Source organism: Sciurus vulgaris (genome assembly GCF_902686455.1).
Source record: "Sciurus vulgaris genome assembly, chromosome: 11".
NCBI classification, from domain to species: Eukaryota; Metazoa; Chordata; class Mammalia; order Rodentia; family Sciuridae; genus Sciurus; species Sciurus vulgaris.
This window is the reverse complement of record NC_136472.1, coordinates 27,216,473-27,243,815: the sequence shown is the minus strand read 5'-3', so window position 1 is coordinate 27,243,815 and position 27,343 is coordinate 27,216,473. Positions and strand designations below refer to the sequence as shown.

Genomic DNA, 27,343 nt, shown 5'->3' with positions numbered 1-27,343 from the left:
CCTTGCAAGATATAGTAAAATAACAGAAAGATCAAAGGACAGCAGTAATCATTAAATGATTTATTAGTGATTTTCAATGGGAGAAGGGTTCCCCTAGGGGGTGTTTGGTAATTTCTGGAGAGATTTTTCTTCTGAGGAGTGCGACTGCCATCTATTAAGTAAGGCAAGACTACTACTAAAAATCCTACAGTGCATAGGACTGCCTCCCACAATAAGAAATTATCTATACCCAAATGTCAAAAGTGCTGTGATTGAGAAACCTCCTGATATGTCTTAAGAGTCTGAGACTATTCAATAGAAACTAAATAACTAAAATATGAAGTAATCTGGTGTTTATGAGTTTTAGAATTAGGCAGATTGTAGTTTAAATTCCAACCTGTATCACTTATTAGCTATATGACCTCAGGCAAGTTCACTATCCTCAGCTTCCTTCCACATTCCAGGGGAAATTCCTATGTCATAAAATTTTTATCATTAAGAGCTACATGCAGTGGTATGTGCCTATAATCCCAGTGACTGAGGAGGCTGAGCCAGGAGGACCACAAGTTCTGACCTTGGCAACTTAGTGAGACCCTGTCTCTAAATAAAAAATAAAAAGGGGATGGGGATGGTAGTTCAGTGGTAAAGCACATTTGGGATCAATCCCCAGTCCTACCACACACACACACACACACACACACACACGCACGCACGCACACAAATATATAAATAATTGCAATTAAGTGAAGTACAGTAGTCATGGCATATATTATAATAAGTAGCCCATTGGGTTTTTTTTTCTTCTTCCTTGGATTACAACTTCCAAAATATATGGAGGGAATATGATGCACTATGGCCAATGAACTCACTATGCCTAAAAAGAAAGACATGTGTTGAAGGATGAATACTGTAAAGGCATAAATGTGGGTACCTGAGCTCTGAAAACCACATGAAACCCATCAAGTAAACCAAAAAGAGTAGTAAGACTTCCATCCACCAGTCTGTATGTCAGTCCATTAAACCCTTGATTCAAACTACAAATACTAACTGCCCACTATTGGTTATCTATTAGCATAGGTTAGTATTCCTTACCCAAAATCAATCAATAAAAGCATTCCCTTATCCCAAAAAATGTTCATGGGTGCTCAAAAAGTTCCAGAGTTGGGGGCCTTTGGATTTGGGATTAGAGATGTGTGATCTGTATATAAATAGATATGGTTATGCTCACTGTGGCACTCATACTAAAATTGTAACAATACAGAGAAGATTAGCATGAAAAGATCACCAAGATTCTGTCCAAGGAGAAAGAGAACAAAAAATAAAGTTCCTTTTGTGGGCATGTACATAGTGCCCTTGGTGATTATATAGATCAGTCACTGAAATAAAATAATCCTTTATCTTTGGAAAAAAAAAAAAAGAAAAGAAATACGTATGGTCCCTGTAGAAGTCCTTAAGATGGAACCCAACCCTCTTGCATTCTTGCCCTTGTGTGGTCCCCTCCCACACTGAACCTAGATTGGTATGTGACTTGCTTTAATTAAGAGAATGTGTTAGCAATGCTAGTTCTGGGCCTACCTTTGTAAGATAATTGGCAGCTTCCATTTCCTTTCTCTTAAACTATCACTTCTGGGAGTCTTAAGTTGCTATGTAAAAAGTTTAGTTACTTTATAGAGGCCATGTAGAGAGACAAGCCCCCAAGACGACACGGAAGGAAGAGAGACCCAGTTGTCTCAAGTGAGCCTCCAGATGGCTCTAGAGAGAACCAAGGAAGACCAAGGAGAACTTACCCTCTGAGTCAAGTCTATCCAAAGAAGTATGAAATATAACAAAATTGTAGCTTTAAGTCACTAAATTTTGATCTGTGCCTTGTTATGCATCAATGTAGGAAAGAATTTATTTGTACAGTTTTCAATCTAGTCACAATAGCAGCATTAGAACTAAGTCCATTAAGTTAGCTTACAGCCCTAAAGAAACCACATCTCAACTCAAAGAAACCAAAGAAAGGAAAGAAAGGATGGAGGGAAGGAGGAAAACAGATGGACATTGAAAACAGATTGTAACAATAAGACTCACTATAAATTTGCTCAATGTGTGTGTAAAGCAAAGTCCTGATATTGGTCAGAATGATCAAATTAAAGTAAGAATGAAAGACTCACTGCTCTTTCCTACCTACTCCTGTAAGGTTCCCAATCTGAAGATATACTTCAGCCCTGGATAGCTACTTCTCTATGTGTAGAAGATAGTTCTGGGATTTGGAAAATTAAGGCTTTTTGTTCTTCCTCACTTATCAAGAGCAGGACAAATCACTAAAACAAAGTGCAGGAACTCTGTGAGACCCTGTCTCTAAAAAATATAAAATAGGGTTGGGGATGTGGCTTAGTGGTTGAGTGCCCCTGAGTTCAATCCCCAGTACCACCACTGGCTCCCCTGGGAAAAAAAAAAAAAAAAAAAGAAAAGAAAAGAAGTGCAGGAAGCTAGGTAAGGTGTTGTGTACATGTGGTACCAGCTACTTGGGATGTTAAAGCAAGAGGCCCCAGAGTTCAAAGTCAGCAGCCTGGACTACACAGAAAGACACTGTCTGATTGACTGATTAAGTGTGGTGCTGGGGACTGAACCCAGTGCCCTGCACATGCTAGGAGGTAGGGGAAATAGGCAGGCAGAGCAGGAAAGAACAGTGAAGATCAATAAGGAGGACAGATACCAAGACCATTTGAGGTATGCTCTGCTATTTGAGATATGCTCCAGCATGTCAAAGAACATCATCTGTTTCCCAAAAGGGACAAAAGACTCCATACTAACAAAAAGATATTTATGCAATAGCCTGGCACAGGCGACAATATAAAATCTCAAGGACAGGTTACAAGGGGTTGGTCACCTTCCCCTCGTATGCCTTTAAAAGAAGGAATGCCAAGAGACCTGGCCAAACTCTTGCTCCTCCCATACTCTCCTTTGGGAAATTCTTACACTTCTGAACTTTAACTTCCTCTTTAATAAATTTCTGTAACTAATTAGAACAAATTTTAAAAATAAGTAATAAATAAATAAACTTCTGCTCACTTGCTTGTCTCATTGTTTGGGGTGTTCATCCTTCAACTCCGTGAAACACAAACCCAATTCTGATTTCTACCATTAACAGTAGGGCAAGTTCTCCACCACTAAGCTACATCCCCAACCATTTATAAAATTTTGAGACAGGTTCTCACTAAGTTGCCCAGGCTGGCCTCAAACTTGTGACCCCCACCTCAGAATCCTAAGAACCTGGGATTACAGACATGAGCCACTGCACCCAGCCTCCTTTGAAAAAAAGAAAAAAAGGGAGGCAGGAGAAATTAGGATAATATTCCATTCCCTTGCTATGAACTAAACTATGTTCTGCATTATGGAACTTTCCAAAATAGATCCATTTGGTGTCTGAGGCAAGTAACTAAGGAGAGTAACCAGTCTCAGTCCTATCACAACAGCCGTGCCTTACGTTCCCTTCAAAAGGGAACCTCACTTTCTACTCAGTTTACCTCAATTTTAAATGGTGGGTATGTTAGTCAGCTTTTAGTTGCCGTGACCAAAATACTTGATGAGAACAACTTAAGAGGAAAAAATTTATTTTGGGCTCACAGTTTCAGAAGTCTCAGTCTATGGTCAGCTGACTTCATTACTCTGGGCCCAAGATGAGGCAGAACGTCAGGGGAAGGGCATGGAGGAGGAAAGCTGCTCAATTCACAGCAGCCAGAAAATGAGAGAGAAGGAAAGGCCATGGACAAATACAGTGCAGGCCATGCCCCCAGGGACCTACTTCCCCCAGCCATGCTCCAAATGCCTACAGTTACCACCTAGTAGTCTATTCAAATTATTAACCCACAAATGGATTAATCCACTAATGAGGTCACAGCTATCATGATCTAATCATTTTACTGAACATTCCTATACAGATACATGAACTTTTGGGGAGATATAAACCATAATGGTGGGATTTCATACATACTCCTGGAAGCCTTTACTTCACAAACTGACTCTAGTAGACAGAAAAGAATGATGTAACACACACCTATAATCCCTACAACTCAGGAGGCTGAGGCAGGAGGATCACAAGTTTGAGGCCCACCTCAGTAACTTAGCAAGGCCCTGACTCAAAATAAAAACTAAAAAAAGGTTGCGGGTACAGCTCAGTGGTAAAAGTATCCTTGGGTTTAATCTCAAATACCACAGGATGTCATGACTGCATGGTTAAGAAAGGACATTATCTTCAACAAACAGAGCTAGTAAAATTGGATATCCACAAATAAAAAAAAAAAAAAAGATGGACCTGAACCCTTATCTTATACCATGTAAAAAAAATTCACTTGAAAATAAATTTAAAGCTAAACAGAACAACAGAAACCATAAAACTCCCAATGGAAAAATCCTTCCTGACACTGGAATGGGCAATGTTTTCTCAGATACAACATCAAAAGCATAAACAATAAAATAAAAAATGGACAAATGGGATAACATCAAGCTTTAAAACTTTAGCAAAGGAAATAATCAATAGACTAAAAAGGCAACCTATGGAATGGGTGAAAATATTTGCTAACCAAATATCACAAAAGGGTATATATTAAATATATATATTAAATAATTAAATCAAATATATATTAAATAATATATTAAAATATATTAAACACTCAATTACCAAAAAATCAACCATTTTAACAATTAGAACACACTTCTCTAACAATGTCACACAGTCAATAAGCTTAAGAAAAGATATTCAATACCACTAATTATCAGAGAAATGTAAATTTTAAAAAACTATTAGCTAGGTGTGGTAGCGCACATCTGTAACCCCAGCGGCTTGGGAGGCTGAGGAAGGAGGATCACAAGTTCAAAGCCAAACTCACAACCTAGCAAGATTCTGCCTCAAAATAAAAGAACAAAAAAGGGCCAGGGATGTGGCTCTGTGATTAAGTACTCCTAGGTTCGATTTCTGGTATCAAAAAATAAAAAATAAAAACACAACTATTACCAGGTGCAGTGGTACGTGCCTGTAATCTCAGCTACTGAGGGAGGATAACAAATTCTAGGCCAGCCTGGAAAACTTAGTGAGACCCTGTTTCAAAATAAAAACAAGAAAATTTGGGGATATAGTTCAGTGGTAGAGTGCCCCTGGGCTCAATTCTCAGTGTGTGGAGGGGTAAGTTTCTAATGTAATCAAACTCACGGACACAAAAGCAGAATGGTGGTTGCCAGGGGCTTATTAAGTTGTTCAATGGGTGTAGTTTCAATCATGCATGCAAGGTGTAAAAACTTCTCAAGATCTATTGTACAACAATGTGCAAACAGTTAACAATACTGTTGTGCATACTTGAAAAATTGTTGAGGGCACATCTATGTTACATGTACCAAAAAAGGGGGTGTGTGTTACATCTCTAGCTAGAACAAAGAAAGAAAATGACAAAAGTCATCTTACCAAGGTGAAGTGATCTAAGAGGGCAGCAGGGAGAAACAAGCAAAAGAAGCTGGGATACCCACATGAACATATGCAGGAGAGGAGAAAAGTAGAAGAGGCAAAAGGATTCGCATTTATACCCTCTAACGCAGCAAAGGAATGGGGCACAAGGTCAACAAGCTGCAATTCTCTATAACAAGGTCCCACTATCTGCCTTTGATTACTTTATTATTACCATTTTCTACTTCTGCTCATAACTGGATTTTAATTTCCTGGCAGGTGACACCCAAGTCACATGCCCTTTTCACTGGAATGTGCCTGTCTGTCCAATGTGCTCTATTCTCAGGGACAAGAGGTTTTAAGTGCTTCATATTCCAAAAGAAGGTTGTTCTCATGCTGGGTAAGTAGACATAATGGAGATCTACCCTCTAAAATGAGCCTCATCCAACAAATTAGCTGAGAAACCCTTTTTCCCCCATTTGGTAACAGAGGAGTTTTTTAATTATTGTTATTTTTAAAAAATCAGGCAGTTTCTCAGGTGAGAGTGCTGTCAGCATGTCAACCTACATCAAGGAGGGGGAGCTTCTATGGTGAACTAAACAGGACAGGTGGGGTAGAAAGTGCCTCCCAGTGTGAAGCCCCATGGAAAGGCGCTGGGGAAAGATTCCACACCTAACCAACACATTTCACTTGAGCTAAAGCAATAGTCATATACAGAAAATCAGCTGAGTTGGAAACATGTCTGCCCTAGCATAAAGACATCAAAGAGGTCCATGCCTTGGCTCAAGAGGCAGCAACTACTCAACTCCTGCTGTTATGTGGAAATACAAATCACTGCTTCCTGATTAATAATTTTTTTTTTTCAATTGAACACAGAAAGCTGAACTTATTTTGGAAATTTTCAATTTTTTGAAACATTGAGGGCCAAACACACCTTGACAATATTCTGTATTATCTGGGTAATTTACCAGACCTACTCATTAAAGCAGAATTTGCTCACACAAACATGTTGTCAAGAGTATTCTCAAGAAGGAGCACGTCAAGAGTGCTGGTACACACCTGTAATCCTAGCAACTCGGGAGGCTTGCGCAGGAGGATCACAAGTTCAAGACCAGCTTCAATAAAAAATAAAAAGGGCTGGTGATGTGGTAAAGTGCCTCAAGGTTCAATAGGAAGGAAGGAAGGGAGGGAGGGAGGGAGGGAGGGAGGGAGGGAAGAAGGGAGGGAGGGAGGGAGGTGGGTCAGTGGGTAGATGTACTGGACCTACAAATATATAAGAAACCCAGGAGGTGGAGGGGAAGCTACTGTTTAGTTCTATTGGGCTGGAACTGATTACAATAAGCAAAATATATTATGCAAATAGAACCCCCTACACCTGGTGTTATTGTCTGAAACATCCTCCGTACCCTTTAGAGCACTACTCTGATAGACACAGTAAAGAAGAGAACCCCAAGTGAGAAAGATGAGTACATGGGAAATTGCTCTCAATGTATCTGCAGCAAATATATAGATTTCACCACGGTGCTCCAACCCGCTGAGCTGACAGAAGCAATTACATCTTTTCATGTTTCAGTGTGTACACAAAGCACACCTCTCCAGAGAGGAATGAGGAGGGATAATTTAGTTCAGCCTAACAGGTGTTAATTTGACCCACATTGGGGGAAGGGCTGCCCGTCAGGCATGCTGCCTGAGGACCTGGAGGGTCCCAGCCAAGGCAGCTACCTCACTTGCACGCAATTCTCAAGATAACACTTAAAGGGAGGCTGGAGAACCTTGCTTCAAGGCAGACAGTACAGGAAACAAATTCTTTATGCACTCATCTAATTCAAAGTACAAAAAAGAGAACAAGAACAAGTATAGGAGTCCCCTGCTGACCTCTTCTGGGCCCACACTGTCATGAAGCCTTCTATTACTCCAGGACCTGACTCTTCCAAATCACTTTTATATAAAGCAGGGATTGACAAACTACACTCATACGCCAACTCAGGGTCACTGTCTCTTTTTGTACAACACACAAGAATGGTTTTTACACTTTTAAATGACTGAAAAACAACAAAGATTTTTGACATGTGAAAATTATATAAAATCAAATTTGCTCCCATCCTCTAAGTTTTATTGGGACATAGCCATATTGGTCTATGGCTGCTTTGGAGCAAGTTACAATAGAAACCATACTGCCTGCAAAGTTCACAAATATGTACTTGTAAATATTTATCCTTGTATATCCATAAAGCACCAATCTAAAAAAACTATATTGGGGATGGGGTTGTGGCTCAGTGGCAGAATGCTTGCCTAGCATGTGTGAGGCACTGGATTTGATTCTCAGCACCACAAATAAATGAATAAAATAATGAATAAAATAATAATAAACATCTAAAAATGATTTTTAAAAAACTATAAACAAACACAAGGAAGACCAGAACAGTAGAGGAAGGAGAATAGGGGATGGGAGGTTGGGAGGGAAAGGGAAATACTAGAGACTGAAGTGAAACAAATTATATTCCATGCATGTATGATTATGTCAAAATGAATTCCAATATTATGTTTGAGTGTAATGGACTAATAAAAACATTTTTAAGCAACAATAGGTGTTGGAGAGGATGTGGGGAAAAAGGTACACTCATACATTGCTGGTGGGGCTGCAAATTAGTGCAGCCACTCTGGAAAGCAGTGTGGAGATTCCTTAGAAAACTTGGAATGGACCCATCATTTGACCCAGCTATCCCACTCCTCGGCCTATACCCAAAAGACTTAAAATCAGCATACTACAGGGATACAGCCACATCAATGTTCATAGCTGCTCAATTCACAATAGCCAGACTGTGGAACCAACCTAGATGCCCTTCAATTGATGAATGGATAAAGAAACTGTGGTATATATATATATATATATATATATATATATATATATATATATACACACACAATGGAATATTACTCAGCTATAAAGAATAATAAAATTATGGCATTTGCAGGCAAATGGATGAAATTAGAGAATATCATGCTAAGTGTGATAAGCCAATCTCAAAAATCCAAAAGACAAATGATCTCACTGATAAGCGGATGATGACACATAATGGGGGGTGGGAGGAGGACAAGAATGGAGGAAGGAGGGACTGTATAGAGGGAAAAGAGGGGTGGGAGGGGTGGGAGGGAAGGAAAAAATAACAGAATGAATCAAACAACATTACCCTATGTAAATATATGATTATGCAAGTGGCATGCTGTTACTCCATGTACAAACAGAAACAACATGTATCCCCTTTGTTTACAATAAAAATAAATTTTAAAAATATTTTAAAAGAATAAGTTAAGAATAAACTTAAAAATTAAGTTTAAAAAAATGTATCTTGTCCTGTAAATTTACAGAAAAAGTTTGCCAATCCCTGATGTAGAAGGTGGAGCAAAAACCAGGCCCAGAATTCAAAGAGGTTCAAAACAAAATGAATGGGGACTGGAGATGTAGCTTAGTGATAGACACATGCTTAGTAAGGCCGATACACAGACAGACAGACAGACAGACACACACACACACTCACACATACACACACAAAATGACCTAACTAGGCAAAGGTAAGAAAAATTAACAGCAATAGTACCTCTCTTCCACCCTATTCTCACCCCTATATTGCCAAAGAGAGAAATGGGTTGCCTAATCACTAAGGATGATAAACATACAAGTGTCACAGCCTTATGATGAGCAATGAGCCAACTGGATTCTTCCAATCATTTAATAAGACACACAAGACCAAGTGGTTCAAAACCCATGTAGAAGTAAATGTCAGAGATGGAGGTGGGGGACTATGTTTTACTTATACAAGCATGTTGGAGAAGGAAAATACAGTAACACCTCCAAGTGGTAGATATTTAGAATTAATAAAACAAGTCTTTCTCAACCCTGAAAACAAAATGGCGAGAAAATTTGCTGAGAAATTTAAAACATATTTATGGGGGGTAAAAAAACCCACAGGATTGGAGGTCCTAATCTCTGAAATTATGACACCTATGAAATTATATTCAGTAAAATAAAACAGGATATAGGAAATATTCTGTGCATCTTATTTAAGATAACAATAAATACAATTAATTTTCATTTACCATTAACCATCATATTCTTCAGCCCTAACAATTCCACTTCTAGAAATTCATCTTCTAGAAACACAAGTATGCAAAGATACTGTAGCATTGTGAGATAGAAAAACATCCAAATTCTATCAGCAAGGCACTGCATAAGTTAATTACGATGCATTCAATTGTTGGAATACTGTGCCATTGTAAAAAGGAATATTAAACATGAAAAAATGACCAAAATGTATACATCAAGGGAAGAAATTTTTTTATTTGCATTAAAAAAAACTCTGGAGTTAACACACACAAATTGTTAACAGTGGTTATCTCTGAGCAGGGGCTCTGCAGAGCACATTTATTTACTATAATCACACATTTCTAAAATGTTTAAAATTTTACAAATAAATTTGCATTAGTTTTGAAAGAAGCAAAACCCAGGATTTTAATTTCTATTTTTTAATCCCTGTTTACTATAAATTTTTAAGGCTCTTCCTTCCTCACAGTTTTAGTAACACATTTCCTGACTTGAGGATTATAAGGGAGTGGAGAGGCACTGTTGTAGGTAATGTGCCTACTAAGAGAACTGATTCATTCATTCATTGAACATATTTAAGATTTTTCATCTTCATCCACATATTTAAGATTTTTCTTATTCTGACACACAGTGCACTCTTGCCACCTAGTTTTCACCACAGTTAAAGACTGTTAAATTAATCTAAAAGTGTGTGAGGTTGGCATAACTTTAATTTACCCCACTTAGCAGAGCCTCGTCAGTCTATTCTTAACCAGCAGCCACAGTGATCCTTTTAAATAACAGAAGATCTTTAATATAAAATATTATGCCAATCTGATGACTTCTCAGATCACTCAGAAGAACAGGCAAAAGCCCTTAAATGGCATTAAAGACCCTACCTAATAAATCCAGTCCTTATTGTGCTTAAGCTACACACCTGACTATGGCAAGCACCTCCGGGGTATTGCATTTGCCCTTCGCTTTCTGGAATGCTCTTGCACTCCATATGGGCAGGGTTTGCGCCCACACTTCCATGAAGTCTCTGCGCCAACGTCACTTATCAAACCTCACCTAATTATCTTATTTCAAACTGCAAACTTTCACCCCAGCATACCCTATTATTTTTAGGACATTTTTCTTTTTCTACATATTGTTACCACCTAGCATACTAAATATTTCATTTATTTGTTTATTGTCATTCTCCCACTAAAATAAGAGATTAAAGTGAATATTTAAATAGTTCCTATTACACAGAACTAGGTGCTTAATAAATATGTTAACTGAGTAAGTGAACAGATTAATCAGAGTATTCATTTTCCAAGCCCAAGTCTTAGGGTTATATTAAAAGTACATAAAGGGCAGCCCTCTATGTACTCCTCAGTTCCTTTCTCAGAGGCCTGGGCTTACCTTCCTCCAACTTCCTTTACCTCTTATAAACCAAATTGCTATATTCCAACATAAGCTTTGATCCCTTTTTGACTTCCCAATACCTGGTTCTCCTAGGAGAACATAATTTGCCCATACCACAAATGAAATTCTCTTGATTAAGGATTCTTCCCTATTCATTATCCCTAAATGCCAAACTTCTGAGTAGGAACTCAAATGGTTTTAAGGGTTCGTTTTACCTTGAATACAAAGACAACAATTCCACCAGGCTTTATAGGGGCAACTATTCCTATTTTACATAATCAGACCTGGGCATGGTGGCACATGCCTATAATTCAAGCTACTTGGAAGGCTGAGGCAGAAGGATCACAAGTTCAAAGTCAGCCAGTCAGCCTCAGTTCAGCAACTTAGTGAAAATCTTAAAAAACAAAAACAAAACAAAACAAAAAACCTATATAGTTAAAGATAAAGCAAAATGTTTTCTTTATATAAGGATTCTGTCCTGCCAGGCACAGTGGCGCATGCCTATAATCCTAGTGGCTTGGGAGGCTGAGGCAGGAGGATCACAAGTTCAACGCCCGCCTCAGCAACCTAGCAAGGCCCTCAGCAATTCAGTGAGACCTTTTTTAAATAAAATACAAAACCACAAAAGGGGTGGGGATGTGGCTCAGTGGTTAAGCACCACTGGATTCAATACCAGATACCAAAAAACAAAATAAAACAAACAAAAAACCCATTCATTCTGATAATGATCAGACCCCTCTCTCAAAAAAGGACGAAGCATACACTTTCTTAAATGCTCATCATCCCACTTCTAAGTAAATTCAATGAAAAGCCTTTTACAGAAACAAAATAATAATAATAAAGCATCAATGGGAAACAGAACCTTCACATTTCTTTCAATTATTCACATCTAATTTGGACTATATCAAAATCAAGTGCTGGGCCTGCAGGTGCACACCTATAATTCCAATGACTTGAAAGGCTGAAGAAGGAGGATCATAAATTCAAGGCCAGCCTGGGCAACATAATGAGATCTTAACTGAAAATAAAAAATAAAAGTGGGTAGGGAAGCAGTTTAATGGTACAGCATCTACCTAGCATGTGTGAGGTGCTGGGATGATCCCTAGCACTTGGAAAAAGAAAAAAAAAAAAAAATCAAGTATACCTTCATCAAAACTGCAGGTGTAAAAACTGAATGTTTTCTCTGATAAGTGCATGACAAAATATTGTGGGAGGAGGGTGGCGGGGGGGGAAAGAAGAATGAAGGAACTTTGGCTAGTGTAGAGGAAAAAGGGGTGGAGGGGGTGGGGGACAGAAAGATAGTAGAATGAAACAGACAGTATTACCCTATGTATATATATATATATGATTACATGAATGGTGTGAATCTACATTGTGTACAACCATAGAGAAGAAAAGTTGTACCCCATTTGTGTACAATGAATCAAAATGCAATCTGTAAAAATTTTTTAAAAATTAAAAAAAAAAAACCAAAAACTGCAGATATATCTTTAAGGAGAAAAAAAAGTCAACAGCATTGACCAACAGAGATAATAAAGTTACTGAGATGCCAAGCACAAGACCCACAAGATTTTATTTCATCATCAGAAAGAGGAAGCAGTTGCTGCAAGCAGTGGTACCTAGCTGTAATCCCAAAAGACCTGGGAGACTGAGGCAAGAAGATCTCAAGTTTGAGGCCAGCCTGGGTAACTTCTGAGATCCTGTCTCAAAACAAAAAAGGCTGAGGGTGTAGGTTAGTGGTGAAGAAGGCCTGGATTCAATCCCTAGTACCAAAAAAAGAGAGACATTTGGGCGAGCTATGTAGTTCAACGGTAGAGCACTTGCCTAGCACGTACAAATTCCCAAGAGTGATCCCCAGCATTAAAAGACAGAGAAAGACAGACAGACAGTGAGTCTGGACTAAATAAAGATGCCATTTCAATACTTTTTCTCAGTACTCTTTAAAGATCAAGGGACTCCTACTGCAAGAAGTCACATTACCCTGACCTTTTCTTTCATAAGTCTGTACTCTCAGACCAAAAAGGATGTTTCTGGTAGTGAAGCATATGGCCCGACACCCAACTTGTAAAGCAGTCAATTACACAGACAGCTTGCCCTTGACTGCCCTTAGGCAAAAGGAGACAAACACTGTAGTGATTTTTACCATGCAGCAGCAAAGAGTTATCCTGAAAATATACTGTATACTTATTAATACTCTCAGTATTTGAAGACACTATTAATTGTCCCTTCAGTACCAAGGATTGTAACACCTGTTTAGCCTATCTCCCACTATAAGACAAAAGAACAAAACCCTTTCCCTTCAAGTACAATCACCTTTTGGGAACTCTACTCACTTAATGACAATAGCACCTATAAAAACTGCTTTGTTATAAGATCCAACCTCCTACACAAACAGTAAGGACACCTCTTCTTCCCTGACATCCTAGCCCAGCAGCAGCAGAAAGCAGCAGCAACCACAGCAGTAACCCAACAGTGACACCTGCTGGAGAAATAGAAGCAAGGGTTGGTCCATCTGCCCTTTAGAAGGCAAAAGATGCTGATTAGCACCTGTGTATACTAGTGATTTACACCAGAATACAGCCATCCAATGTATGAGGAAGCCATGGCCCTTCTTTAACATATGTGCACTTAGAATATTTACAATATTCCTCATTTTTGAGTCAGCCAATAGCCATCTCATGGTATACTATAACCTAGCTCATTTAAAAGTGACTCCATAAATAATGGAACTACTATTCACTATTTTATAATGAGAAATATGCATTATTTATACATTTTAAAAGTGAAAAACAAATATAAATTTTTTATCACAGGATGACAAAGGGACTTTTCTACAACATATAACTTTAAATGTTTAAACTTCGTTAAACTATAACATAAACTATTTTCATCACCAGAAAAAAAAAAATGTAAATGAAACTTCTGGTACATCCTTAATAGTTTCCAGGTTTTAAATGACCTACTTTATGATGATCAATATTTTAGGTGCACAAAGTAGCCACTAGTCACATGTGGTTATTTATATTTAAATTAATAAAATTTTTAAAATTTAGTTCCTCAGATCCTACTAGCAGCATTTCAACTACTCCATAACCAAGTGTGGCTAAAGGTTATCATGCATTTCCATCATGGCATGAAGTATTCTTGGACAGTCTTATTCTAGAGAAACAGTGAAGGAGTACAGACAAAATTATAGGACATCTGCATTGGGGTAGCTGGTAGGGAATATAGGCGAAAAAAGGTTGGCCAAGCATAATTTTTGAAGTCAAGTGATAGGTATATGGGAGTTCATTTATTATACTTTTCATTTTTATATGTTTGAAGAGTTCCATAATAAAAAATTACAAAGAAGGAAAAACAAAGTGGCTCACTAAAAAATGAGGTTATCATAGTAAGGAATGTTAGGTGGAGGTTTGGTCAAAGCCCTGTCATGCAGACCAGAGTTCAAATCCTCAGAGACCTACTATATAAGCTTTTATGTGAAATTCTGACTCCACTAAGAGCCTTGCTTTTCATAGCAAAATGGGAAATGTAATACCTGCCCTGAACAGTTTTGGAAATTAGGAAAAATTACTTCACCCCATCAATCCCCCAAAATTACTTCAAAGTTACTTCAAGCACAGTGGTGTATGCCTGTAATCCCAGCAGCTCTGGAGGCTGAGGAGGGAGGAGTGCGAGTTCAAAGACAGCCTCACAACTTAGCAAGACCCTGTCTCCAAATAAAGTATAAAAAAGGGGAGAGGATGTGGCTCAGTGATTAAGTGCCCCTTGGTTCAATCCCCAGTACAAAAATGAAAAAAAGAAAAGGAAAGAAAAGAAAGATCAGTTCCTAACACATAGTAGGCACTCAGTAATTGGTATGTGAAATTATCATCACACAGTAGAGTTCTCATTTTAATCACTTGGGGTTTGCTCATAAGAACCACATATGAAGAAGTACTGTCAGAACAGAATGGACAAAAGCTGACCAGAAGCCCGATGTCACTAAGGAGGCAAGAATTGTTAGGTTTTTCACAGCAATAAGAAGACAGTCCCTTCATGGTTGCCTTTAAAATAAACCTTGAGGTCTACTACATATCAGTGCTATGCTGGATGCCTTCTCATCTATCTTGACAAAGAGGACAACAGAATCCTAAACTTTTGATGTGGGTCATTATACAAGGCAAAATATTCCAAAACCAGGAACTGAGAAGTTTTCATCCAGGACTGGTCTCACTCTTTGGACACAGTGACAATTCTCCATTACTTTTGCCTACCCTTCACATCCAGCCTAGCTCCCCTTTGTCCCTGACTCTAAATCCTTAGTAACTGCCTACTATCATACATACACCATACACTTTACTCCTTTAGTATGTGCTGAGCCCCTATAAAAAGGTCTTCGTCTAAATCCTACCATCTTTCAAGATGGAGTTTGTTAATCCTTGTTTGATGTTACCTCACTTTTTCTGAAATGACTCCTTTATTATTGTTTGTTTGTTTAGAGTACATTTAATCTCAGTACCACATAAGGAAGCACTTGATCATCTATACTTTTTCTTTTTTGGTGGAATTGTGGATTGATCACAGGACCACATGAACTGAGCTACATCCCCAGTCTTACTAAATTTTGAAACTCTTCTGGTTACTTGGGTTGGTCTGGAATTTGTGATCCTCTTGCCTCAGCCTCCTGAATAGCTAGAATTATGGTCCTATGCTACCACACCTGGCTGATCATCTAAATTTTTGATAAATTTCATATAAATAAGTGTTGCATTCATAATAAAACTGTGTACTCCAGTGGGCACAGTGCAGTGTGCAGTGCCTAACAAAGTGCTGGAAAAATTATAACCATTCAACTAATGCTTATTGACCGAGTGACTGTCTAAAGCAACTTCCCAAAATAACTAGTACATTATGTGCACAATCCATATTCCTCCCCTTGTTAGAATCTTATGGCAAAGAAATTTCAGTTGCTTCAGCAGAGGATATAATGAAGAACAATATGCTGTTTGGATCCAATAGGCATATTCTGGAAGCTGGTGATTACGCTAGATTTGACCTTCACAAAATTACAGAAAGAAGTCCCTAATAAATCAAGATAAATGCGCACAAAGCCATACATGGAACATGTGGTGGGTGATCAACTACGCCCACTCTGTTTCTTTCATCAAAGAGTTGGCCAGGATGCCAATCCATGTATGGAGAAGGCTTCTTTCCATGAATTCTTTTTTCTCACACCAGGATGAATGTCCATCTGAAAGGTCCATTCAAAGAATCTTGAGGCTTGGAATGTAGCTAAGTGGTAGAGCATGTGCTGAGCCTACATGAGGCCCTGGGTTTAATTCCCAGCACCAAGTCAGGCATGGTGGCACATACCTATCATCTCAGTTATCCAGGTTGCTGAAATGGGAGTATCACTTGAGACCAGAGTTCAAGACCAGCCTGAGCAACAAAGGGAGACCCCATCTTGAAATAAATAAAAATCCCCAGCAACAAACAAATGAAAAAACAAAACAAAAATTCTTAATTGAGTAACTAAGATGCTATTTAAAGACATATATCTGGCTGGTGCAGTGGCACATGCCTGTATTCCCAGCAACTCAGAAGGCCAAGGCAAGAGGATTGCAAATTCAAGGTCAGACTCAGCAATTTAGCAAGACCCTGTCTCAAAATGAAACATAAAAAAGAACCAGGGATGTAGCTCAGTGGTAAAGTACCCCTGGGTTCATACTCCGGTACCAAACACACACACACACACACACACACACACACACACACACACACATATACACAAAGATATATACCTAGAAATTGTTTCTGAATTTCACTTACTTTATATAAACATCTGTCTGTGTGTGTGTTTGTGTTTGTGTGTGTGTGTGTGTGTGTGTGCGCGTGTGTATGTATCTTTGCCCTTTGTCAAGCTGCAGTATTCCAAAAGGTAATGATTAGGAGGTTGTCTAAAGCAACAAAATACAAAAGCCAGTACAATATACTAATCTAAACCAAGAGGAGTTCTCTTTTGATACTTATTCCTAGACACTCTAGGACATTTTCTTATCTCACAGTAACTACTCCTATATATAAAATCCTTCAAGAAAGTCAAAAGGCAGGGCAGAGGTCAGTGGTTCTATCTCCTCATGCCTCTCTAACCTCACCTACACTCTCTTTTCAAGGCCAAAGCCAGGGCCTTGGATTTAGCCAGAAATAGATCTGGTACTGCCAACTGACTCATCCTAGGCCCAATCCTGTCTCTGCCACCAGAGCAAAATTTTCTAAGATTATGCAATGAGGAGATCAGAACCAGATGCGTGGGTCCAAGACACTTCAGTTAGAGCCACACCATCTATAGGACTGAAGGAAGAAATATGAGGAGAAAAGGCAGGGATGCAGAGGAAAACAACTGCTTACCTCCTGAGGGAATCTTCCTCGGAGCTTTCCTCAGGCATATCCTGATGTAAGGCTTCCTGTGATACAGTTCCAGATCTGTTGGACTGGGTATAAATTCTTTCCCAGTGGCCTGTCTCCTGGTTAAAGGCCACCCCCACAGTCCTCTCCTCCTGTGGACTAGCAGAGTTGCTCAACTCCAGCCTGCTGGAGCTGGGCGTCTGGCCTTCAGTCCGCTCAAGAGGTGGTAACTGGTTGCCACTTGATTGCATGCCCTCAAAGGAAGTGGGGACCTGCCAGGAGGAGCTAGCCTCACTAGAAGAGTAGTTAGGTGTGGTTCTTTCCCAGCGCAGGGTATCATTGTTGAAGGTCAAGAGATTGTGGCAGGCTCGGCAGCGATTCAGGTGACCACGGGACAGGTTGGAGTTGTTCTCACTGCTGTGTGGGGTGGGCTGGTGAGAAGGGCCTGGCCTCTCAGATTCGATGTTATTGTTGAGCATTTCCTGGGCCTGTTGGGCCTGAGGAGCTTCCCCACTCAGGCTCTGGTCCAGCTCCTGCAGCCGGTCATATTCCAAAAAGAAGCGCCTCAGGTCACATTGAAGCTCATGGCGAATGCTGCCTGAGTTGTTCTGGCTGGAGCCATTCCCTCCATCTGACTCAGGTGCCAACCCAGATGCTGGAAAACCCCTCCCTTCTGTGGCTGAAGTATACACAGACGCCTGAGAGCCACCTTCCTGCTGTCTCAGCACAGACAGCAAACTCACTGAGGAGGCACTGGTTCTGGGCGGAGGCATGGCTTCTGCCTCAGAGCGCGAGTTCAGACTGAGTACTGTCCGGGTCCACTCAGATCCTGTCAGCCCAGGGGCTATTTCTCGGTGATACCTAGAAGGGTGGCTAGACAGAGGGCCTCCCAAAGAGCGACGGGTGGGACCCAGACTGAGGTTGCGGAGCGTGTTGCCGGCAGTGCTGCTCTGGACCGTACTGAAGGCAGACGGCCGGTTCAGGAGGCCCTGGTCCTGCTGCGTTGACGAGGCCTGCTCCGGGGGATGGAAGGGCTCGGTCTGTACAAAAGAAAAGGAAGGGGTAGTAGCTCTGGCAGAAGCAGGGGGGACACTGTCCTGGTGTGGCAAGTGGGAAGGAACTCGAGTGCCAGAGCAGCGGCTGCAAAGGCACAAGATCCCAGGGTGCTGGCAGCACTCAACTGTGTTGGGGTAACTGACCCGCTGTCGGAGCCTGATGTAAGCGGAAGTCCTGGGGCGCTCCGTGGAGGGCTGAGGGGGAGGCGGTGGGGGTGAGGGGGTAGCAGAATCTTGCACTGTGCTTTGCTCTCCCACCTGGATGCCAGAGGAGCGGGAGGACAGCATGTGCAGGAAATTATGGAGGAGAGGCGTCCGGCGAACTGGCTGTGATTGCAGGAGAGCACGCTGACGGTAGTGGGATAATTCTGTTCCATCTATGGGAATTTCTGGTTCGTCATCACCCTGCAACATGGACCAGCATGGGGCAGGGGTAGAGCAAGGCAGTTAGGTAGAAATTCCAAGTAAATCCAGAAAATGACCAATAATCATCCAAGGAGAATCACCTTCTTAGATGAGCAACAACTCTCTACCCTTGGAGTACGAAGGACTAACAGCCTTCAGATTCAGATTCATCATATATATTATTCATTTGCAATTCGCAACATATCTCAATGAGTACAGATGGCAAACCAATTCTCTTATCAAAGGCATCTCCATGACATAAAAAGAGTGGGGGAAATTCAATGTAAAGCAGCCAGAGGCATAGGGACAATCTACCCAACATGTCCTATTGACAACAAGTGTTATGAGGTGACTGATCACTAGGGGGTTTAAAAATTGACTCTACTGTCAAGATTATGGCTGTAACTCTGACTATATGATTTGAAGTTAACCAAAGTCCTGACTAGAAAAAAAAAAGACTCAGATATTAAGAATTAAAATCCAATCCAATCAGAATTAGAGCTCTCATTTATAAAGTAACTCACAGTTCAGACAGAATTGAAACTGTTGGATTCTTACCTGCTGATTAGAGGGGTTAACAATTGCTGTGAGTAAATAGTGTCCAAGTGGATCAAATCTCACCAGACTGGAATCACAGAAGGAAGAAAAATAAAGACATACATAGAAAGATTATGTTAAATGAAAAGAAAAACTGTCTTTGAATTTACAACAATTGTTACCAATAATTGTGGTATAACCTAGGCATACACTTCATGCTTTCAAAACATTGGAAGAGATTAAAATAGTAAGGCTAAATATTTCTAGCCAACATAAAGGAACATATATTACAAAAATAACAATTTCACTTTTGAAAAACACCTGGGTTTGCATCTTAGGAGGCAGCTACATTAAGTATACATCTGTTCATATTTAAGAGCCCACCTCAAAGTAAAGCATACAATGCTCCTGTACTCTACCAAAGGTTCAATTCTTCCCTCATACAGCAGCTACACTGGGAAGAAATATGCACTCTGGTGGCAATGAACAGTATCAGTAACAAGCAACATAGTTGAAACTAGAAAATCAGAATGTATCCAACTACAATATCAAAAGGATTAAAAGAAAACACATTAAAATAAGTAGAATTTTCTGTTTTGTTTCAATTTCTTTTCTTTTTTTTTTTCTTTTTGTAGTGCTAAGGACTGACCCCAGAGTCTCATGCATGCTAGGCAAGTACGCTGTTACTGAGCTACATCTTTAGCCTACTCTACGTGTCTGTGTGTGTGTGTGTGTGTGTATGTGTGTGTGTGTGTGTGTGTTTTAGTTGTAGATTGACACAATAACTTTATTTTTATTTATTTATTTTTATGTGGTGCTGAGGATTGAACCCAGTGCCTCATATATGCCAGGCAAGTGCTCTACCACCGAGCTACAACCCCAGCCCCCCATGTGTGTTTTGATCTTAAAGGCTAAATAAGTAATACTTAGCAAATTGAAATCTCTATAGTCCAGTTCCATAGATAAGAAAGGGTGAGAAGTGACCCACCAAGCTATTTAAAACACCATCCAAATCTCTTCCAAGTTCCCCTGAGGAGGACTATATCAAACATAGATAGCTTTGAACCTAAAAAAAGGTTTGAATGACCCTGGTCTACAAAGACCAGAAGATAAAGCTAATAAAATTATGATGACTGGAATGAAAAAAATGAACTGCTCCCAGATGATTAACCAGCTGTTTAAAAGCAGGAATAACCTGGCACAGTGGTGTACATCTGTAATCCCAGCTCCATAGGAGACTGAGGTAAGAGGATCACAAATTTGGGGCCAGTTCTAGCAACTTAGCGAGACCCTATATCAAAATAAATATTTTACAGAGCTGGGGATGTAGCTTAGAGATTTAGCATTCACCTTAACATATTCCAGGTCCCAGGTTCAAACCCCAGTACCACTTTAAAAAAAAAAAAAAAAAAAAAAAAAGGTAGAAGGAGTTGTGGGGATAATAACCTGCCCTGAGCAGGGATAACAACCTGTCTCCTGAGGTGTAAGTGTTCTCTGTTCTATCAATCCTATGCCAGACATTGCCAGTGGGGTGGAGCACTCACCGGACCCGTTCCATCTCACTAGCTGTTTTCACCACAGCAAAGGGCTCCCGTCGGCTCCAATCCCAGAAGTGGATCTCATTGGCAGTAGCGATCAGCAAGAGTTGAGCCGTAGGGTGAAAAGCCAGGGAGGCAATGGCATTGTTGCTATCTGTGAACCAGCTTTCACTCCCACCCTGCAAATGAACCAAGCCCAAATATTTTCTGGTTATAAACTGCTAATAGAGTGGGAAGTCAACTTCAAGAATGGTCCATATGGGGTTGGGGGTGTAGCTCAGTGGTACAACATTTACCTAGCATGTGCAAGGCAATGGGATCAACCCCCAGCACTGCCAAAAGGGGGGGGGGGGGGGGGGGGGGGGGGGGGGAGAAAAGAAAAAAGTAACCCATTTAAGATAAAATGACCACTTAATGGACAGACTTTAAATATGTCCTTTATAAAACAATGTCCAAGGCTGGTGATCTGGCAGTGCCACTAATTTATCAGACAAATATTACTGTCAGCTCAGTTCTTCAAGTCATTTACAATCTACAAGCAACAAGCTTTCCTGCAGTTTCTGTTTCTAATGCCTACAAAACTCTAGCAAGGTGTGTAACATGGTACAAAACAACCTATGGGCCAGTCAAAAGGACAAGGAGCATCTTGCTTTGACAATCATGATCTGAGTACAGTACAATCCTTACTCTTATCTTTGCTCTGAAACATTAGAAATCCATCATAAACACATCTTAAAACCTCCTATTCTATCTCACAATAGGCAGGTAGAAGAATAGTCCTAGAGTTTTTCATCTCAGAATGGAAAACTATGAATTAAGTGAGAAATGACTACATGCACTCAGATGAAGTAAGAATATGGCTAGCTTCTCTTCCAGAATTAAGAACCTATTGGCAAATAAGTCTATATTTAGAATACCAGGGGGAAAAAAAAAAAAAAAAAAAAGGAAGACCTAAGAAAATACTTACATGTAAATCCCAAATCCTAACCTCCCCATCTAGGCAGCCAGAAGCAATAAGGCCTGAGATGGTAGGATGAAAAGTAACACACCATGGAGTGCGGCGGTGTCCAATCAGAGAATGAACACACTTGCCAGTCTTCACCTCCGTAATATAGATATTATGGTTCACGTGGGTGGAGGCTAAGAGAGTCCTAGGGAATCAAAGAATTGGAGTGAAATTAAGAAGCATGTGGGAAGGTAATAAATTTTTTCAGCTTTGGGCAACAGAGAAAATTGATACTATTCCCATTCTAGCATGAAAGAAACTAAGACTTGTGCATTAGACAGTATATCTATGTACAACAGAAATACTCTAAAATCTTTAAAAGCTTCTGGCTTTTCCACACTGTCCCCAAGTGACACTTATTATCTTCATAAAATATTTTTGCCAGCTGATAAAAGCCATCATGCCATTGGTAGTCTATATCACCAAGGCAAAAGGATTGTTACTGAAAAACTTTCCAAGTTTTAATGTTCACAATTTCCTTTAATATTCCCATTACTTTTCTGGTTAGTACTGCTCATCTACTTTTTATTCTTTTATGTTAAGCTGGCAAAGTTCTACTTACACAGTGCTTCACAAAACCTCTAGGGATTAACTTGAAAGTTCAAGCTAGTCCAAACATACAAAAAGTGATGCTATCACAAATCTTAATGTGAAGTTACAGATAAGGACTAGGTACCTGTCTGGGCTGAAGGCCAGTAAGAAGGTAGAACGTGGACTATCGGGAAGTTCTACTCTCTAGGAGACAAAAAAAAAAAAAAAAAAAAAGTTAAAATATTTATAAACTATGGCTTAACCTATCTCAAAAGCACATGGGCTATTCTATATTAGAATTCACTGTAAGTATAGGTTAAAAAAAAAAAAGCTGGAGACAATAATCAAGTTACAAATAGAGAGGGAAATCTAAATTACCATCAGAAAAAAATGTCTAGCTCTAAAGGTAAAAGATATTTCTAGTCCTTAAATTCCTTCAAAATTTATAAACTATCTCCCCAAATCATATATTCTGATTGTTCCACACAAGATAAATTCTCTCAGGTCTCTATCACTAACCCATTCTAAGGTCCCATTCTACTGTCATCCCTACAAATCTAAGTCAAAAATAACCATTTTTCCTACCTTGCCCTCCCATTTCATCCACCGGGTTTTATCTTCCACCAACTCCTGCAGAAGCCGCTGAGCTCCCATGGCCCGAGTACCCCGTTCTCGGCCCCAGAGTATCCGGACAGCATTCTTCTCTGGGACAACCTTCATGGTGCTCAGTAGCCACTGTCACACCAGGCCCAAGAAACAAAGGAGCAAGTAATAGCTCCACACACTGAAGCAGCTAAAATGAGGCCATTCAGGTCCTTGTCAGTTATCCTCATGGAAATCTAAGGAATGGAGAATAATGTTAGAGAACACCCATCCTGCAAGAGAAGTTTCCCACTGCAATTACAATTCTAGCTCAAAGGGGAAAATATCCCTTTCCTATTTAATCATACTTTCTCCAAAAAGACCCTTCTCCCCAGAATTTTAATTTTTTTCTGTCATATCTTCCACAGCATTACTTTAAATCTAAAGAACAGGTCATTCTCTAAAATAGTTAATCTGATATTTTTCTTTCATCATGAAGGCAAAACTTTTGCTCTTGATAAAAAAAGGCCTAAAATCTAGTTTTTAAAAAAAAAAAAATTGGGCTGGGGCTGTAACTCAGTGGCAGAGTGCTTGCCGTGCATGTATGAGGCACTGAGTTCGATCCTCAGCACCGCATAAAAATAAACAAAATAAAGTCCACCTACAACTACAAAAAAAATTTTTTTTTAAAATAAAAAGAAAGAAATCACTGAACATTGTAGTACATGCGCATAATCCCAGCAACCCAGGAGGCTGAGGTAGAAGGATCACAAGTTCAAAGCCAGCCTCAGCAACTTAGAAAGAACCCTGGCTCAAAATAAAAGATAAAAAGGTTGGGGGATATAGCATACCTAGGTTCAATCCTCAGTACCAAGAAAGAAAAAAAAAAAGATAATAACTACATATTGTAAAATGTCAAACAGTATTTAGTTCCTTACATTTCTCAACAGACCGCAATCTAAAAAGTACAAAACCAGATGCATCCAAATACAAACAGAAGGAAAAATATTGATCGCCTGCACTGAAGGAGTTTTCTCCTCAAAGTATTAAAATGTAAAAAGTTAAGCTGGATGCAGTGGCACAAGCCTGTCATCCCAGTTATTTGGAAGGTTAAGGCAGGAAAGGAGGGCAAGTTCAAAGCCAGCCCCAGCAACTTAGCAAGAACATGTCTCAAAATTAAAAGGACCGGGGGTGATACAGCTCAATGTTTAAGGGCTCAATCCCCAGTAGCTAATAATAACGATGGTGATGATGATGATAAAAGAAAAATAATAATTAGTCATTATAGCAGTAGTAGTAGTAGTAGTCATATTCCACAGTAAAAGACTCCCAAGTTCCTAGACCTCTACAGCACACAGTTCCCTAGAAAGTTCCAAGGTAACAAATTTTAAACTGTATCCTCATGATATCCCCCTATCACTCTTTGTTTTGTGCAAGGGATGAACCCAGGCCCTCTCCTATGTTAAGCATGCACTCTACCACTGAGCCACACCTCCAGTCCTTATCAATCATTACTGAATAATATAAATATGCACATAATGAAAACATCGAAGAGCTGCAAGTCAACCTCCTAAATAGGTTAAGAATAAAAATATCAAAGGAAATAATCTTGGTGACCCTAACAACTCACAAATTAGGACAAAAATTATACATGTGAACCTGACCCAGGTTGCCCTTTGATCAAAGTGCTACGTAAGTGAATAATTACTAGCCAGGCAGGTGTGAGAAATACAGTTCCCAATATTTCACCTAATATAGAGATATTCAGAAGAAACACTTTGAAGATTCTTATATTCTAATAGTGCAATCTAAAAGTACATTAAAGGAAATGTATCTAAGCCATTTATAAACTTACAGTGAATGAGGGAAACAGTAGCGGTTGTATTTAAAAAAAAAGAAAAAAAAAAACTGACATGACCTCCTGAAACTCAAGAGGAAGAACAAAATATAGGTCATGATTCAGAAACTGTGATGCAACCTTAAGTTCCTACAGGAATCAGAAGGAAGATGAAAGAGCAGCTACAAATATCAGTATCAAGACAACTAAAAAACTAAAAGCTCAGGATTACCAAAGATCATGTCTTATCAATTTCCAGGGACCTAGACACACCAAAAGTTCAAAGGAGAAAAAGTCTGCCCAATCAAAACTGACAGGGTCTAAAACAACTCTTTAGTCTTAAGACAAATATTTGCTTTTGCTTTAAAAGGACAAGGGACTTCTCTGATATGCTTTAACAGTCACTGGAGAAGAGATTTTACTGCATTCCCTATAAACAAAAGGAGCTAAGTCAAACTGAAGTCAGACAGGCGCGTGACTGAGGAAGAAGTCAAGGGTGTCTTTCATTCCTCTTTTTCTAAAAGGAAAAAAGTTTCCCAAACTGTCCTTTAAAGTAAAAGTAGATTAAGACAGAGGGTGCCAAGAATAGTCTGTGATGCCATTAGAGTCCCCAAATCAACTCTCAATCACTAAAAGCTTTACGCACATAGAAACAAAAGGATATGACTGAAATATCTACAAAAGACAAATGCCAAGATTCTGCCCCAAACACATAACACCCAATAACATGAACACACCTGACAAATTTTTCTGCTTAATTCTAAGACATAATTATATTTATTTTATTCACTAGTCATAAAAATCACCTACAGTATGCTACAATGCAGTGAGAACTAAGTTTATTTACAGATTCCCCTTGCAATTTGATCATCATTTAATGGCAATTTTACTTTACCCTCTTAGCCATATGACTGTGGATAAGTTACTAAACCTCTTTGAGACTTAGTTTCCTCCTGTGTAAAACCAGAATTGCAATATCTATTTCACAGAGTTGTGGTAAGGCTCCAACAAGATCAGAGATATGGAAGTAGTAATATCATTACTGCTATTGTTGTCATTAGAACTGAATCTCCTCCAGGGTTCCTTAAGGTTTCCCTCACCAAACAATGGAAACTAAAACCAGAGTCCAGAATGCCACAGTTCCCCAAAGTAGCAGATTTTGTTTTTCCTCTGGTACTGGGATTAAACCCAAGGGTCACTGATCTACATCCCAATTCTTTTTAATTCTGAGACAGGATCTCTCTAAATTGCCAAAGCTGGCCTCAAACTTGAGATCCTTCTGCCTCAGTCTCCTAAGTCACTGGGATTATAGATGTGTACCCACTAAGCCTGGAGAAATAGCAGATTAAAAAAAAAAAAACATTTCAAAGTAAAAAGTACTTGGGGGGAAAAATAAAATAAAAATAAAATTATGGTTGTGTGGCAACAATAATTAAATACAATTTGAAATACCTCTACATAAGTAAACTAAAAACCAGTACGAAGGCTGGGATATAGCTCAGTGGTAGAGTGTATGCTTAGCACACGGGAAACCCTGGGTTAGGGCCCCAAGAGCAAAAACCAAAATTCCACAACAAACTACTAGAGCTATATTTGCAAACTAATAATTCAGACCCTAAACTTTTCTTTGTAAAGCTGCTAGGAACAGTAAGTCAGTAAATAAGTCTTGCAAGGTAACAACAAGTAATGCTGGGGTTTTTCTTCATATGCTTATTTGCCATTTGATTATCCTCTTCAGTGAAATACCTGTTTCTGTGTTTTGTTAATTTTTAATTGCATTACTTGATTATTGAGTTTTCCAGTCTTTGTATATTTTGTAAACAAGTATATGTATTACAAATATTAATAATAATAATAAAAAGGAGGAGGAAAATAAATAAATAAACCACACACACACACACACACACACACACACACACAAAGACTTGCAAGGTGCTGTTAAAATGGAGTCCAATGCCATAATTTATTTGAGTAACTGTATCTTTCCTCCACTTCAATATGTCTATGAAGGCAAGGTCTAAGAATCAAATCAGCTACATACTAACATATGAACACAGAGAAATTACAAAAGGATTTAATTCTTAAAAAAAAAAACCTGGGGCAGGATGGTGGAGATCAGTGGCAGAACCTGTGATTCTGCCACAGGTTCTGCCACAAGACCCTGGGTTCAATCCCCAGAACTGGAGGGAAAAATTTTTAACATACTAAATCTAAAATTGCATAAGTAAAGTTCTCCCAATAACAGGAAAATTAACTACAAAATGTCGGATCTTTAATTAGAGGCCTAAAATGGTCCAGTACTCTTTAAAAACTCAATGTGGATAGTGTTTCCTATAATTGGCAGCTTTCCTTTTTATTCTTTTTTTTTTTTTGGTACTAGGGATTGAAACCATAGGCCCTTTGCCACTGAGCCACACCCCCCATCTTTCAGCCCATTTCATTTTTTATTTTGAGACAGGGTCTCTCTCAATTGCAGAGGTTGGCCTTGAACTTGTGATCCTCCTGACTCGGGCTCCTGAGTCACTGAGATTACAGGGGTGTTTATTTTCATTAATAAAACCTTTTAACAGGGA

General features: G+C 39.3%; 1 protein-coding gene across 8 annotated transcripts in view; it reads right to left on the bottom strand.

Annotated features, from left to right (window-relative positions):
- AMBRA1 (autophagy and beclin 1 regulator 1) overlaps window positions 1-27,343 on the bottom strand; it is a 173,764-nt gene that overhangs the window by 115,757 nt on the left and 30,664 nt on the right. For 4 of the 8 annotated variants that reach the window (XM_079103398.1, XM_079103397.1, XM_079103401.1 and 1 more), the window contains 6 exons: window positions 22,937-23,190; window positions 22,497-22,555; window positions 21,782-21,965; window positions 20,821-20,993; window positions 19,298-19,364; window positions 17,283-18,739 (listed from right to left, as the gene is read on the bottom strand). In XM_079103398.1, the coding sequence (XP_078959524.1) occupies window positions 17,283-18,739; window positions 19,298-19,364; window positions 20,821-20,993; window positions 21,782-21,965; window positions 22,497-22,555; window positions 22,937-23,071 (2,075 nt within the window). In that variant the 5' untranslated portion in view covers window positions 23,072-23,190. The remainder of the gene's footprint in view (window positions 1-17,282; window positions 18,740-19,297; window positions 19,365-20,820; window positions 20,994-21,781; window positions 21,966-22,496; window positions 22,556-22,936; window positions 23,191-27,343) is intronic. The other 4 variants (XM_079103404.1, XM_079103402.1, XM_079103403.1 and 1 more) reach the window with 2 other exon arrangements.